At 41.8% G+C, this 17,443-nt stretch overlaps 1 protein-coding gene across 1 annotated transcript; it reads left to right on the top strand.

Moving 5' to 3' along the window:
• Positions 1-2,311: 2,311 nt before the first annotated feature.
• Positions 2,312-17,414, top strand: LOC124997398 (ral guanine nucleotide dissociation stimulator-like 1). The gene is made up of 17 exons (XM_047571057.1): positions 2,312-2,680; positions 4,564-4,853; positions 5,938-5,982; positions 6,105-6,304; positions 6,425-6,582; positions 6,678-6,920; positions 7,307-7,410; positions 7,806-7,890; positions 10,414-10,485; positions 10,955-11,041; positions 11,954-11,986; positions 12,345-12,466; positions 13,772-13,861; positions 14,027-14,156; positions 14,561-14,887; positions 15,773-15,887; positions 15,971-17,414. Exons 1-17 carry the CDS (start codon positions 2,657-2,659, stop codon positions 16,108-16,110), a joined length of 2,265 nt encoding a protein of 754 aa, XP_047427013.1. The 5' UTR covers positions 2,312-2,656; the 3' UTR covers positions 16,111-17,414.
• Positions 17,415-17,443: the final 29 nt, after the last annotated feature.

The raw sequence follows: 17,443 nt of genomic DNA, 5'->3' as shown, positions 1-17,443 counted from the left end.
CACGTGACGCCATAAAAATGCTCTTCATGACTTAGCACCTGTGAATATTAAATATCAAGGTCCTATTATCTGACCATGGCTAGCCTCCAACATGTGAGGCCAGTCTGTTCATAACAACAACAGTTCAACCAAGAAAAACCTGTATTTTTTTATTATTATTATTATTTTAAAGAGAAAAACTGAGAAAAAAAGAATCTGCTGCAACATGGAGTTCGGTTGAATTTCTACAATGAAGAGGTGGCATGTTAAGACGTGGTGTATGTTTAGTGTTTAGTGACTCACCTAACGTAGTCTATGATGCCAGTGCTGTGAATGATGAAAAGCATTTTGGTTACAGAACCACACCCAGAATCCCTAGAGGGTTCAAACAAAGCTATTCTGGCTGTGAAACTAAATCTACGCCACGCACAAAGAGGAGACGTGAACGTCACTTGTGTTACTGTCTTTTTTTTTTTTATTTCTAGCACAAAAGATGTTAGTGATAATGAGCCTGCGAGGTTACACGCAAATATGTAACACGGAACATTTGGCATCAGTTTGTCACACGTGCGTATGTGGCTCAGTTTTGGCCGTGACCAGGAGAAGATCCACGTCTAAACGTAAAATCACCATGTGTTGTTCTCGTTGCCTGTTGCGTCTGGAAGGGAAGAGCGGGATTGTGCATTTGCTGATTGTGCAGAGCAAAATGCCAAGAACGGGAAAGAAGAACCATTTTTCACAGAAAAGTTGAGCATGTTTTCACTTTCTTGGAAGAGCTAGCGCCATGTAGGTCAGACTGAAAGGTCGCTGCCTGAAACATAAACACACATGAAGAGTCATTCACTCGTGCTGAAGAGGACCTGGGTCAAAGCCGTGTGTTTGGATTAGAAATAGAGGGAATGCAGAGAAAAAAACAAAAAAATGATATGTATTTTTTGTTTTTTTACAAATTACCTTCACCTGAGCTGCCACACATCTGTGAGTCCATCAGTCAGAGATACACATCTGCACTTCTCATGATCTCACAGTAATACGTCGATGATGATGGGGGACAGCCATGTGATCACGATAACGTGTTCCTAGGCTGAAGTTTGATAACCTGAACTTTTGTTCGTGCATTTCAAGAAAGCGCCGCCAGCTTGATAGCTGCAAACTTAGGCAACTCGAGCTCCGTTGTGCAAATTTGAAGACCGTGTTCGAGTGTTCCCATAAAACTTCTTCACAAATTGTTTCATTGAATCACTGGTGGAAAAGAGTCAACAGTGATTTCCATTTAAGCTTTTGTTAAGTGCTTATCACTTGATGAAGTAATACAGCAGCCCAACATTTATACATAAGCATTGTTACAAATTCAGTGTCTGTGGAGACAGTGCTGAAAAAAATGCTAATGTAGTCTGTAAAAATACTTGCCTGCTATGAGTACTATGAATGCAGATTGATAAATTGTGGTAAAACTTCCTACAACTGCACTACGAGTGCACTTTCTAACAAGTGCAAATCAGCTTAAAACATTTCAGGGAGTGATGGAAGAGGATGAAGACGAAGAGCTAAAAAGAGAAGACATCCAAATCAATCAATTTGAAAATGGTGGAGATAGAGAAGCAGTCAGAAATACTAATACCAAGCATACCATATATTTCTGGGGAGGTGGACGTCAGTTATCGCAGAAGCATAAATGAGGCAAGCATGAAGCAGCACAGTTCCCTGAGATATGCTAATACATTTTGTTTTCACTGATAGTGTTGAATTCATTTGACTGCTAGTGAATACAAACGCAAAACATGTTTTTATGACAGTTCTGTTTAATCAAATGAGCAACTACACCTGCCTGTAGCCTCTTTTAAATATGCATGAGCTCACTATTTCCTATCTTCCGATTGTTTTTATTTATTTCGTCAGTTTAAGTGCAAAATACTTCAGTGCTGACCAAGGCCAAGGATAGTGGAGGAATGCTGCACGGTCTGCGTAGGTGTCTGCGTAAACGCGGGAGCCTCTGCGTCAATTTACGTGGAAGCACATGTTGCCTGTTACTGTGGGACCTCCAGAAGTTCCTACAGTGGGTGGAAATGTGCCTTTTACTCCGACAAACAGTTGGGTTTAGCTTTTCAGTAGCAGAAAAAATCGAAGTACCGTCGCATCGTGTATGTTCTTATTTTAATCTTGATATGGATTAAAATGTTTGCTTTTAAGACGAGTAGGACTCCACAGAGCTCCCCCTCCCTCCCTCACAACTCCATCTAACACACCTCCTCTCTCACACTTGCCTCAGAAAGTCGCCTCCCACTATAAAGCCGAGAGTTTCAGCCCGTCTGTCAGAGAGAAAGCCTTCCAGCCGGTATCGGTGCAGTCGCACTGAGAGGAAGAAAAAGAAAACCAAAACAAGTCGGAATAGTCAAGGGTTTTTTTTTCCTCAAACCGTGAAGTCAGAGACTGTCTTTCACTTTTTTAATTTATTTTTTCCTACGCGGATTTAAAATGTAGCGAAAGCTGCGAGGGAGCGAAATAGTCCATTGGGTAAAACAGACGCGCGAATGTAGCTCCATCCAGAAGAGACATTTGAAGGCGTCTTGATTCTATAAATGATGCAGCCTTAAGTTTAACAGCCAAGCAACGTGGAAGTTAATTTCTGTTCATCCAGTTCCTGTTAAGATGGGAAGCCCTTAAACGACCAGACGAGATGGGAAAATGGGAGATAACTATGGTAAGTTTGATCAGAACTGATCCAGCTCCACAAAGCCTGCACTTTGTTTTGTTTTTTACTGAAAAATTAAGTCTGTAACGTGTGGCATTGTTACAACTATGCCCTGGAAACAGAACTGACTTTTTTAAAAAGCAATTCAAGATATAAAAGCATTGTTCCCTCAGTTGATGAAATCAGTGTTTCAACCATTAAAGGAACTCGTTTGAATGACGATGTTTCCTTGGTCTGGGAAAAAGAAAAGATCACTGTGCATTTCATTTTAATAAATTTGCCTGCATCTGTGAATCCATTGGTGGTTACATAAGAGGCAGAAACTCCCTGCAGACAGAAGGTCACCTGAGCCAGATGATGCCCCATCTTCACCTCCAAATCGAGCAGGAACTCTGGGAATTAAAGTTCTGGTTCAGCTCCGGTTCTCGGCGGCGCCTAGTGCCACCGTCACACGTCGGACGCCGAGAAGAAACACAATGCGTGGGTTTATCTGTTCAAGAAGACAGTTCGCGATGCCGGTTTCTGTGTGAGACAATGGGCGCTTGTGCGATACTGATTAGCAGACGTTTGTCTTTAGCGATATTCAGATAATCATCTACATGACGGCGCGTGGATTCTCCAGACTTTGGATTACAGATTTTAGAAGACAGGTAGTCAATATGAACATCTAAAAACTGATGACACAGGCTGAATTGAGCTTAGAAAGAGATGTCGAATGTACGTGCTTTTGTTCGCGGGCAGCCAAGCAAATTTTTAGACCATTTGCATAAAACCCAAATTCTGCGGTCAGGTTTGCCATGTGTTGCTTTCAGTGAATTTAAAGGGCCAGTGAAAACAGTTTAAGTTAAGCCAAGTCACGGCGGTATCATTGGGGTTATTTATCTTTAATTGGAGAGAGGCAATCGAGTTGCATCCTGGTAATTGCAGGTTCGGCCATATTTTGTTGCACTTGACGGACGAAAAGTTGGGACGCGTTGGCCTCTTACAAAATATTCCACTGCAAAACAGATTGGAAAAACAAAACCGGCTCAAAAATGAAGGCATCTCTTAATTTAAGTTTGACAAGCGTCCTCGTGTCGCAGCACATCTTCAGTCTGCAAACTATGTCCTTCCTCCAACATATGTAAACAAGCAAGACAGCATTCAAATTTGATCACGTCAAATGCCACGAGCTTTCTCTCTGGAGGAGCTGTTGCTATGGAAATTATTAACAGCTCCTAGAGAGATCAAACAAAATCTCACGTTTGAACATTCAGTGCCAATCCAGTGTGTGTCTTAGCTCTTTTTTTTTATTATTTATGTATTTTTTATTGGTAGTCAGATGATGAGCAGTGTTGATGGAAACCTGCAGCCCTTTGACATTTCGCATTTGTTTTGGTATTGCTCCTTTACGTAATATTCGACGTACTAACCTTTTAATAAGCCCGTATTTGTCCGCAAACATTCGCAGGTTCCCACGGAATTCATAGAAATTCCCGGTTTCTGAGCTGCAGGGAACTTGTGACAACAAAGCATCTGCTAGCACCAGCATGCAAAGAAGTGGATAAACATCTGACCGCCGTTATTATTACAGGCGACCCTGTTCGTGCAGCCATTATTGACTTAGAAATGTGGTCATGAGCGTGAGCAAATAGTATGAAGCTGTGGTTCAAGTGGGATCAGTGTGTGTCTCGTTAGGGTGTTGTCTTGCATCACTTGTTTGTGTGTGTAGGTTCACCTTGCCATAAGGCCATAGGGGCTAGCAGCTATTTTTACCTCATGAAGGCTCAGCCTCTGACCCTAATGTTGTGACCTGTAACGTTGCCTGATGTATAGTAGCACGGGATATTTGTGTCTGTGGATATACAGCGTTTGAAGTGACTGACCTTAAACATCTTATCTTTTGCTCGTAGAATCCGGTGCAGGAGTGGGGTGAGGAGGTCGAGGATGGGGCAGTTTACAGGGTCACCCTCCGACGCGAGCCCGTTCCCACCTCGCCCAACCCCTGCGAGAACAGTCCAAGCTCGGCCTTTGTCCAGTACCGAACCTGCAAGGTGCGCCGCCTGAAGGCCGCCACCTTGGACCGGCTGGTGACCCACCTCCTCGACGGTGGCCTCCAGGAGCAGGACTACGCCAAGATCTTCCTCTCCACATACAGAACCTTCACCAGTCCCTCACATCTCATTGAGCTGCTCTTCCAGAGGTACAGATGCAGGGAATTACATTTGTTCTCTTGATTGATAGCTCTCTCATATAAATTTGAAGCTACTGCTAGCATCTGGTTAGCTTAGCTTAGCACAAAGACAGAAGGGAACGACTCCAAAATCTTCCTGTCAGCAATTTCAAATGCCTCCATGAGCGGAGCTCTATGTGATTACACATATTTACATGTTTCCTGTAAAAACAGGCAGCCCCCCTCCCTTAAAAGCCTAACCTCCTCTAATTGGTCAGCTCCAATGGTCTGAGCATGCTCCGCCCACACATGACACGAAAATGGGTGTCATTGCAAAATGAGTACACGCCTCCAAGTGCAGGATGAGTCATCAACATTTTTCTGCATTTTTTTCTTCGATGACGAGCAGAGACCGACAAACGATACCTAGAAAAATTACATTTTCTTTGTTCATTGTTGGGACGTGTTAGAGACGTGTCACGTAAAAGCACTTAAACATCAAAGCACATTTCATGGGGACTTTAAAGCCCACTTATCAACATGGCATGAATAAAATGTCAGGCCAGCTGGTTTCACCGGTTCTAGTCTTTGCTAACTGCATGCAGCGGCGTAAAAGAGTGTTTAATCTGAGCTTTAGGCGTCTCAAAATGTTTCCTAAACAAGACGCTTAAATCAAGTTCAGCAAATCAGCACATTTATGTACACACATTTCCTCCTCCCCGTCTCTACGCTGACATTGTAGTTTTTTGTCGCCAGCTACCAATGTACATGATGAAGAGTCATCTCTTTTTTGCTGGATTCTTGGAAAACAACTTTATTTGTTGTGCATGCAAAACCACCACGTTGCGTAAGGGTCTCGTTGAGTATTTTTTTTTTCTTTCCCTGACAAAGCAGCCCATCTCCTGCCAGCTTTGATGTAATAATAAGTACCCAGCAGGTGCTCATTATCCATCTCTCAACAACAGCAATTACGCTCAGCGAGGTTTTAGACTGTGGTTGGATTTGAGGTCAGGGTTTGGGTAGCCACTAGGCGTAGAAAATAGAAAAAGAAAAAGAAAAACAAAAAACGCCTGCTATTTTATTTAATATGATTTCATAATGATTCTTTCTACAGAGACAGCGCTTCCCCCGATCTGGACAACAATGAATGCTACGGGAGGTAGGTGGATCAGTTTTGAGTTTACAGTATAAATAAAACAGTTAAAAGCTAATTTCTGGTGTGTCACTGTGACTTAAAGTGTCATCTCAATGGTTTAAAGTGCAGTGACTCTTCCACCCTAGATCTCTGTTGGCCTTTGTCCAGACATGGTTGGATGAGTACAGCGAGGACTTCAGGGACCCTCCCGTGCATCCTGCACTTAGGCTGTTAATGGATCACCTGAGGATCAGCTCTGCAGTGCATGACAGCGTGCACAGCCAACCCAGCTTTTGCATGCTGGCTGCGCAAGCTGAGGCCTTGCTCAAGACTTTCCAGAAAGAAGGTGACCCTCCGACACGTAACATGAACTAAAAGCAATAAACTCTTAGCAAATGCACGCCATTCTGTCGTTTTTCAAAAAACCCTGCTCACGTTTTTATGTTTTATTTTATGTTTTTATCAGAGGGGGCTTCGAATTGCAGTCCTTCTCTGGCAGATATTGGGCAAGAGGAGGAAGGATCTGGTGATGAAGATTCGGAAAGTGAAAACAGTCCGGATCAATGTGGCATCATGGATTTCTCAGCCGAGGACATCGCCGAGCAGCTCACTCTGATGGACTCAGTACGTACATTTGGGCTCCCACATTAAACTTTTTTTTTGTGTGTGTCGTATTGCGCATAGATTTGATAAATGGTTTGGTTTTCTGCACATTTCAGGCTCTGTTTGTCAAAGTGATGCCATACCAGTGTCTGGGTTGCGTGTGGTCGCAAAGGGACAAGAAGGAGAACATGTCTCCGACCATCCGAGCCACGATTGCACAGTTCAACGCCGTCACCAACCAGGTCATCATGTCCCTGCTCTGCGAGCCCACAGACGCCAGTTCCGCTTCCTCTCGGCTGCCTCCCACTTCGGCGGGGCAAAGGGCTCGCATCATAGAGAAGTGGATCAAAGTAGCACAGGTTGGTGACTGAGACGTGATGCTTCTTTCAGGCCCTACCTCAGGCCCTACCTCAGGCTTTACCTCATGCTTTACCTCATGCCCTACCTCAGGCCCTAGCTCAGGCTCTACATCAGGGCCTAGCTCAAGCCCTACCTCATGCTCTACCTCATGCTCTACCTCATGCTCTGCCTCATGCTCTAGCTCAGGCTCTACCTCAAGCCCTAGCTCAAGCCCTACCTCAAGCCCTACCTCATGTCCTTCCTCAGGCCCTAGCTCAGGCCCTACCTCAGGCCCTAGCTAGAAGTCATAAGAGCTTCATTGTTAACCATTTTAAGGCTTTTACACACTGGTATATTCTAAAACTAAACGAATCCCCAAATTAATGCAAGTGTTCTACGTTTACAGGATTGTCGTCTGTTGAAGAACTTCTCCTCCGTCAAAGCGATCCTGTCGGCCCTTCACTCTAACGCAGTGTACAGGCTGAGGAAGACCTGGGCAGTCGTCAACAAGTAGGTTTCAGTTTTAACAGCCACATTTTCGTGGCCCCCGTCTCTATGGTTGTGTTTATGTGTTTTTTACATAATCGCCTTTTAACGACTGCAATGCACCCTCATCGAGTGCAATCCAATGACACTCACAAAACTAGTCAGCAGATACCTTAGGTTTTGGTTGACCCATATTGTGCGTCTGGTCACGAGTACCAGATTAGTTATAAAATCAAGAATGAGTGAAGAATAACTTCATATTGCTGTCTTTATGCTGTAAAAACATCTTGCAAGGAGTGCACGTAAGCAGTAGCATGTAAAATTTTAACACCCCTTATTGTGTGGTAATGGTTAATTATTAAAATATCTGGTACTGGATTAAGGAGCTGTGCAGTTACCACATATTGTCTTTCTTGTAGGGACAGCATGGCCGCGTTTGATAACCTCTGGGAGACCTTCCCAGATGAGAACTGTGTCCTAACCAACAAAGAGCTCCTGGTTGAGGTGAGAGATACCGCCTACCTTTACTGGAATGATTTCAGTGTTGCAGTGTTCACCTCATATGTTGTTCGAACATGCACTCTTTGGACATGAACTTACTGTATGCCCCTAAGTGCGCGATGAATCATCAACATTTTAAAATTGTTTTTTGAGGGAACTAGTATAGCCTGAAAATGGCATTTTCGGGACAAGAAATATTACATAAACCCACTTAAAAACCATAACTGACTTCACGGTGACTTTAAAGCTCACTAATTAACATGCCATGAATAATATGTAATTTTTTATACAAGTTAAAAGGACTGAAGTGTTAAAGGTTAGCTAAGAAGGGTAGCTGTACGCAGTAATAATTCTAAAATACCCTTAATACCCTTATTGTTAGGACAAGTACTGCCATATAAGAGATATTGCATTTTAAAAAAAACCTCAAACATCAACTAAAAATCACAGATTTACCTGCCAATAATAATAATAATAATGATAACAATAACATTTTATTTTAGGCGCCTTTCTGGCACTCAAGGATGTCTTACATTAAAAACAAACATTAAAAACACAACACAAATGCGTGAAAAACAAACAAATTACAATACAATAGATCAGAGGGAAAAAGCAATTTTTTATAGGTGAGTTTTGGTGACTTTATATCAGATGTGAAATACTAACAGTGCTGTGGTAGAGTTTAGGATATTATCATAATGCTTTTCTAATGCTAAGCTAAGAATGGCACAACCACATGTTCTTTCACACACACTTTTTCAAATGCGTTCTTCCAAGTAACCTGGATTCCGACCATTTGTCATGTTATATTCGTGAGATAAATGTCAGCTTTTATCACATCAGCGTTTTAAATTGATGTTAACCCAGCTGCTTAGGGATAAAGGTTAGGATGTTTACGACCACAGTGATTTCCCACCAGGTGTAAAAAAAAAAATTGCTGTGGCTTGCACTGAGCAGAAAACCTGTTCAACAAAGGCATATTATCGTTTATGCGTCACATGAAAACCTGCCCAACTGACTCATGTCGCAATCAGTTCAGGCAGATGATTAAGGCAACTTCATTGGAACCAATCTGGCACAAATCTGCACATTTTGAAACGGCTGACGATAGCACTTGACTTGATGCGATTTTTCTGAAAAACTGCAACACTGATAACTAAGAGGAACTATTCCTTTGAACGTCCAAAAGAAAAAATGCACATGGCACCTTTTTTCAACCGAACTATGCGACTAAGGGTTAATGTTTACCAATGCAAACAAGTCGACCCACTGCAGCTGTTACATACTTTCACTCTCGACAGTCAGTCTGAGATTTTAGATGCGATACTTACTTTCTGCTTTAGCTCAGAAGCTGCAGTCACAGATTCAGTATTAAAAATACAACATATATGGAAAGTTTAGACTAATAAGGATATGATTCATGTACTTTAAAGGTTAATTTCTTCCTCTACATGGATTTTCTCTTTCAATTATTAATTAAAAGATTCATTTTTGAGTTAATATTTAGAGAGATGTCAAACAGAGTGTTAATGGAAACGAGAGGCTTTGAGTACATAATGTTCCTTTTTTTTTTTCTTTTTTCTTTTCTGTATTCTCCTTTAGGCAACTACGTCAGAGGTGTTTTATGTCTAGTTACAGTGAAAGGACTCAAAAGTCAATAGGCCGCTGGCTTTGTCGGTACACAACAACCAAGCAATGTACGCTAGCGTTTGGTGCTTTACAGACTCGTTCAGAGTCGTTCTTTTCAGGCGTTGCCTTTCCCAAAGGAGACTTTTATCTATGTAAACACAATCACGTGTATTAATACAACATTCAAAAGCCCATTTGGTATTATTTTTAGATAGGCCTTTGCTCCTTATGAAAATATAACCATTAAACAGGATGTCCAGGTAAAGAACAGAGTTGAGGTTCTAATCTGCTTCATAAACAAGTTGCACCAAACTATTTGAAAAATATTTGTACACCTCTGCACAGGTGACAGCTGAGATCAGGTGAGGTGGCTTTTTGTTTTTTGGTTTTCGTCTGACCCTTTCTTGAGAACAAAATACCTCCAGAACACCTTTAATTTCTTTAAATTTGGCACAAATACTCACTCAGACTCTGAAAAACTGATTGGTCAAATTGATCAAAGCTCAAAAGTTAAGATCACTAGGACCTCATAAAACACACAGTTTGGACACTCTTGATCATGACATCTCAAGAAAGCTAATACAGCGATTTTCTTCAAATTTTCCTCAAATGTTATCTTGGTGATAAACAGAAAGTAGCCATTTCCTTACAAATCATATCCTTTAACTCAAAAATTTGGCAGGATATTATAATAAGTTCAACTTTGCTTTATCGCCTTCTGCAAAATTCAGTCAGTTCCCTCAAAAGTCCCCATCACATACATTTAATGCGAGTCTGGAAAGACATAAATGTTAAGTGCAGCTTGACGAGTGACACAACCTTTCTATAATGTTCTGTAATGGGCCAGTGTACTTGCCTCCAACCTTCAACTCGGTTCTGTTTGACTGTCTTTGACAGGATGGAGGTCAAGTGACCGTGGATAACATTTCTCCAAAGATATCCAAGCGGTGTCCACTGTCCAGACAGATGGTAAGTCATATCTTAGGATGAGAAAGGAGTGAGAGGTTTTCGTATAAGACATAAGATGAAGCCAGTGCCGTCTGTTACTCAGTTAAAGCTAAGATCATTGTGCGATATTGTTTGGAGCTATTTCTATCCAAAGCATGGCTTAGTTTTAACTCTTTTTATATTGCACAAGTTTAAAAGTCACAAGAGTCGATTTCCCCTTAGTGTGGGTGGAGTGTCTATGGTATGACCCAAACCTATCTTTAGCCACGCTTAGCGCTGAACAGGTTTCAAATGGCCTCAGATAACCAGGATTATAGGACAGTAATAATAGACTAGAGCGGGGTTTTTATGAGTCATATGCACGTTATCCTGGGCTGTAACATGAACCTACTGTGCTGCTAACCAGGTCTAGTTCAAAAGAGACAAAACGCCTAGATACAGTGTTAAAGGAATCTTTATGGTTGTTACATGACATGCTGTGTGTTTGCAGAGTACGTCCAATGGAGTGGTTCCTTACCTGGGCACCTACCTGAGCGTCCTGACCATGCTGGACACTGCTCTGCCAGACACTGTGGAGGTACATCAGTATGAGCCAAAACCTGACGTTCTCACTGTTTTACCGTGCTGATCTTTAAATAAAGTTAATTATGTCATTCAACATTAATTTTTTTATAATAATAAATAATAAAACACTTTATGTATTTTTGTCAATATAAACAGAGACGAAATGTTTAGCAATAAAATCTATATTGAAACCAGTTTAATACAAAAATAGCAATGTATTACGTATCACTGTGCAATTTAAAGGTTAATTTTAGCTTGGCCTAAATTACATGACCACTAGCTTAAAAAGCACAGAAAGATGCTAATGCTACTTACTGTTAGCAAAAAATTAGCTGTTATTGCCAAGATTTTGCTAATTTGTTGAGTTTTTGTTTTCTTTTTTACAAAAAATTATCTACATTATTAAGATGTCAGTTCATAGGTACACTTATTTTTCATTTACCTGTGTCAAACGGCACAGAGAAATCAAATAAATCTGTTTGTTCTAGCTTATTAAGCCAAAGCTAGATAGCCAGCCATAGCAAGCTATCAAACTAGATAGCTAGGGCTAATTGTGGCTGTCTCTCAAGCTAGCTTTCTGTTATTTCCCAATTATAGTGATTTAGTTTTTAGGTTTGTAGCTACTAGAGAATGTATGTAGAGAATATTCAGATATGGAGTTAATGTGTTTAATAAGATAAGGTAATGGGTTAATGGGTTAATTTATCCCTACTATGGTATAAATGATCCCATTACCTTATCTTATTAACCACATTAACTCCAAATCTGCAAATGCAAATTTTGTACGATAACAGTTGACAAGCGTGTAGCATTTTAAGCACTTTAAGATGTCTGCGTTTAACCGAAGTGCGATACGACACCTTTTTGCATTTAATCATTGATATGGTCAATAAAGTGTGGTACTAAGAATCTGCTTTTTTGACAGGGTGGACTCATAAACTTTGAGAAGAGGCGGAGGGTGAGTGCTTCCTCTTATGTCATCTCCCATGCATTTATTTGTCTTTCCACAGTCAAAATGTCAAATGTAAAGTGCACAACATTCTGTCAGCGTTACTTGTTGGTTTGGTGTGTAGACTATAATCCATTGTCGACATAAACCGAGAGTGTGAGCCGTTTTCTGACACATTCCTTCGTACCTTTCATGCTTAAGGCTACAGATCTGTCATTACGCCTTAAACATATACACTTTCAAGGAACATTGCAGCTGTCAGCTTGTTCTACAGAATGGTTATGCAGCTATACAAATATCAGGAGTAGGAACATCTTGTAGTGTTTGTGGCTGGGATTTACAAGTTGTTCCATTTCTCTCCCTGCAGGAATTTGATGTTCTGTCCCAGATCCGTGTGCTGCAGACGTCCTGCTCGCAGTACAGCCTCCCCCATCACCCCAGAATCGCCGCCTGGCTGCAGGGACACAAGCTGCTCACTGATCAGGAGAGGTGAGCTCGACGTGAACTTCAAGTGTGGACGTTACATAATCGGAAAACTGCTTTGCTGAAATGTGTCTTCTATAGTAGAGAAGTTAAATTGCTTCAAATAAAGGTGTGCTGTTTGAAGAATATTCTTCTCACAGAGTTACGCTGCGAAGTGAAGTTAAGTATTCGCCGTAATACATCAAAATAAACGCGGTATCTCATATCTAGCTGTTGGTTGAAGCAACTATTTCACAGCTGACACTTTGTCATAATGGCTCCATATGACATTTATGATGCAGTAATTGGTTACATATTCTTATGAGCAAACTCTGGTAGCAACATCTGATATGTCCCTGTTTTAAATCTTTGATGCAGTCAAAGTGCCCTATAAAAGCGTGCATATAAACTAAAAATCAGATAAATTATTCCTTTGACATTATTGCAATCGTCTAACCTTTCAGCCAATCAAATGGCCCTGCTGCTGCTGCTGTAAAACAAGCACAGGCTAATAACTAAACCTTTTTATCCTTTTATTGCTCAAATGTTTAAAGTTATGCTCCAATTAAACTCAAGATTATCTAACTGTTAATGAGTCTCCAACAACATCGAGCGATTCAGCCAAATTTCAATGGTTGTCTCGGTTTTTGGAGGCAATCTCAAAGGGATATGCCACCACTATGTGACTTTTAGTCATTCGCTCTATTCCCCAGAGTTGGATAAGTGAGAATTGTCAGGCATTGTCCTGATCTGGCAGCTGTTAGCTTTACCTTAGCATAAGCGTAGTAGAGTAGTGTTGCCGTAGCCAGTCGTTTGCAAAAGTAATAATAAACTCGAGAATTTTACTTCTTGTGATCTGTACACCACGCAGAACCTGAAAAGCAGTGACACCAGTGCGTCGACGGTAGTTGGTGGTTTTTCAGGTGCTACGTGGTGTCTTTGCGCCTGGTGCTTTGCCCAAATCTGTATCTGCCCTAGGAAATCCCTTCGTGTTAATTGCAATGACATTTGTACTCGATGTAAATGTATAGGTCACAAGAAGTAAGTAGGAAACTTTTTGAGTTTGTTTATCACTTTTGAGAATCACTAGCTTATTGGCAACACTATATTACAGCGCCTATGCTATGCTAACGCTAAAGCTCCAGATTTGGACAATACCTGGACGATTTAAAAACACTTTTTCTCACTTATCCAGCTCTGAGGATTACGATGAGTGACTAAATTTCCCACAGGGGTGGCGTATCCCTTTAAATTGCAATTTTATTTTTTTCTTTCAAAGTGCGCAGTGCTTCTGAATTAATCATTTGTGGGGTTTTTGTTGTTCTTTTACAGCTATGAGCTGTCGAGAAAACTAGAGCCTCCAGTGGACTTGTGTTCGCCAACCCCCTGGAGCCACCGCACTCTCTCAAAAAAACTGTCCTCGTGAGTATCATGCTCTAGTGCAGTTTACATAATCAGACGCACATTTAACATGCATTTAACCCCAGCACACAACCTTTAGCATCTAATCATTTCAGACCTTCAACTTCTATTATTTTATATAAAGCTGCATCATCTATATAAAAGAAAAAAATCCTCTGTCTCTAGTATCCTGACAATGACCGATGGATCCAAGAAAGTCCCCGCCGACCAGATCAGCGTTTCATCTTCTGGTTCCAGTGGATCTGAGATGGAGGACCTCTCCTCTCCAAACACCACCTGTTCCTTCAGGCTGCAGGTAAACAGCTGCGTGGTGGATGCGTTCATGTGCAGTCGTCTCATATCTTTTTCTTCTCTGTCCGTCCTTTGTCGTCAGTTGTGCTGACAGTGGAGTCTTTGTGGAAAGCTTTCTGACGGGTCTCTGTGTTCAGAATAACGTTCACTGTTTACTCTTCGCAAACAATCGGCCCATTTTAAGCAGTCGAACAAACCCCTACAGCATTTCTGACGAGAAGTAAAGTACGCAGAAAACCTTGAAAACTTACGTAATCTCTCGTCACAAGAGATTCTCTTTTAAGGGTCATTGATTCTACTGGGAACTCTCTGCACATGGTACTGGAATGTAATTAAATAGCTGTTCCCTTCAGACCAATCACTTCTCAAATGCTTAAGACACTTATTGGCTCTTTCTCCTCTTGTCAGTCCTTTCACAGCTCTTGCAACAATGTGTCCGAGCCCTTCTCTTCCTCCACATCCTCCTTTTCCTCGTCCACCCCTGGCTCGACAGCCGCCTCCTGTCCGGAGTCCCCCACGCCCTCCAGCTCGTCCTCCGACTGCTCGACGGACCTCGGCTCGGCCGCGTCGACCTGCGACGGCGCGCGGCCAAAGGTTCTGTCGTCCTCCCACCACAAACGCTCCGTGTCCATGACCTCCCTGCCGCAGTATAACCGCCAGGTGGCCGACTCCTGCATCGTCAGGGTGAGCGTGGACCTCGGCCAGAACAATGGGAACATGTACAAAAGCATCCTGGTGAGTTTATCCTCAAGCAGTGGTTAAAAGATACATTTACACAGACTTAGAGTTAAAAAAAATTACATAAAAAACACATTTATTCCTTTTGTTTTTTATTTTACCACCTCATACATACGTAGTTCCTAGCTTCCTGCAATAAACATAGTTGCAAATATCATTGTATCACCAGGAACATTTAAAGCCAACTACAACATTTAAATAGTAATTAGTTCAACAAGTATTTTGCATTCTACTTTGAATGTTTTTCTTTTTGGTTATGATTACACTCAAAGTTCTGGGAACTGGGGTTTTCTACATTTCCAATGTGGTCTAAAGATTAGACAACTTCAGGTAATTACTAGGTAGATATTTTTGTGTATGACTCCAATTCAGCCCAGCTGTTAATGTGGTAAAGATTACATATTGAACCAAGTTCCTGGTACCTCTAAAGGTTCCTAGTTGCTGAAGAAAGTTTCTTTTACACAAGAAGCATTGGCAATAATTTCTAATCATTAAAGAGTGCTGTTACAATCCACCTTAAGGCCACCTTAATTAAAATGTAAGACACATAACTTCTTTTTCTTGGAATAAAGTTGATATTTTATTTTCCTCTTTGTGCACTAGCTTAGAAACACGACACAGTTTACCGCGCTACGAGTGGTTCATCGTCGGCATATGTGCACAGGAGACTTGAGATCACACCGCTTTAAGTTGCTCGTCAGACTCTGATTAACTTCCGAACTATTCGCGATCTGAGGTGAACGCTTCCTCTTCCGACGGTCGCAAATAACCGTCTGGTTTCAAACCTCCTGAGAATCGCGAATAAAGAAACTGAATTGAGTGGACTTTTCCATAAACGTCCAGCTTCAATAACGCCACCTCTGACTCTTTGTCTCCTCGTAGTTGACCAACCAGGACAAAACGGCCCAGGTGATCCAGAGGGGGCTGGAGAAGCATAACCTGGAACACATGAAATGGCAGGACTTCACCCTGTTGCAGGTCATCTCCCAGAAAAGAGGTGAGGACCGAATAATATCGAAAAAGAAAACAGAAAAAGGGGAAACGCTCTTTTGACAGCACGTCCTGTTTCTCTGTTTTCAGAGTTGCTCATTCCAGACAAAGCTAACGTCTTCTACGCCATGTCCACGACGGCAAACTTCGACTTTGTTCTGCGCCAGTACCCCAAAGGCAAGAAGAAGCCCCTGAGACCAACTGCCAGTCTGGGACGACTGGTGAAGTAGTTCTTCTAATCTTCTAATCTACATGGGAAGGTGGACTTTTTTTTCTTTGGACATTGAACTGAAAAAAAAAAAAGCACTTTATGAAGAAGAATCTTAAAAGCCCCTGGATCAGAGTCGTAGCATTGAACCAAAAAAAGAACGTTGCAATAAATCATTGGACACATCCGTGACCTATTTGTGCGCGAAACTTGGGCAGCGGCCGGGGGCCAGTTCCCTGCCAGGCGCCGTTAACAGCCTCCGTGTTTAAAAAGGGAATCGGGGTCAAGCTGCCCGAGTGAAGGCCGCGCAGCCGGCGACTGTCAGCCGTTCACGGCGAGATCACATGCCGTGATTATTTGTTGCTGTGCCAGTGCCACCTGAGAGGTGGGTGGGGACGTTCTCGGCAGGGATCACTGCGTACCCTGGGAGCCTCGGAACGGCTCATCCGGCATTGCTGCGATTCCTGGCCTCGTGCGGCTCGCAGCCCCGACTGGACCGGCGGCATTCCTGAGCCCGAGGCGGCCGGCAGCGGAGGCGCTTGACGTACTGGAGGGAATGTAGACTGCACATGCGGACAGAAGCTGTATTTAAGAGAAAGAAAGGCAGAGATGTTGAACTGTTTGTGCTTTCAGTGTTAGAACGAAGGCTACAAGTTGGCTTCACCCTTAGAGCTTGTCGTGTTTTGTATTTATTACCCACTGCGATTCACTTTAACCGATCGACTGGTAGGAAAACATATGAAACAATGTATTTTAAATCAACCGTGTGATTGTAAATATTTTTAGACGATAATATTTAAAATGTTAACACTGAAGCTTTTTTTTTTTTTTTACCTTTTAATTGTATTACATTTAGATTTCAGACTTGTGAAGCCTGGATGTGATTAAATGGCTTGATTTTAAAGCCAGACTGGGGACGTGGTTCGCGCAGATTTAAATCATTTCAATGACGTACACCGACGTCACCGTTGTGATGATCTTGTTTTCGACCTGGTAAAGGATCCGGGGACAATGTGCAAATATGAAGAGTTATACAATGATTCGTCACACTTACAAAAAAAAAAAAAAAAAAAATCACTTGTTGTATAACTGGGAAGCCCCCTCCACTCCGCTTTTGGAGAAGCTCTTCTACCGTCACTTTAACCCACATCGTCCTGACTCTTGGACATGTATGGTATTAAAAATATTTTTTTTCTCTCACTCATTATTGAAAATAATGCCAACATTTGTAAAGCAAAAAGAATAAACTCTTCTTTATATAGGGCCTTACATGTATTACCACACTGTTCTGTGTCAGCAACTTCCTAATAAACACTGTTTATTCTGTTTGAGTGGTGCTTTCTGCTTTTGAGCCT

The sequence above is a fragment of the Mugil cephalus genome, chromosome 20 (genome assembly GCF_022458985.1).
Source record: "Mugil cephalus isolate CIBA_MC_2020 chromosome 20, CIBA_Mcephalus_1.1, whole genome shotgun sequence".
NCBI lineage: Eukaryota > Metazoa > Chordata > Actinopteri > Mugiliformes > Mugilidae > Mugil > Mugil cephalus.
Note: the sequence above shows the minus strand (reverse complement) of the source record. Positions and strands in the feature narration are given on the sequence as shown.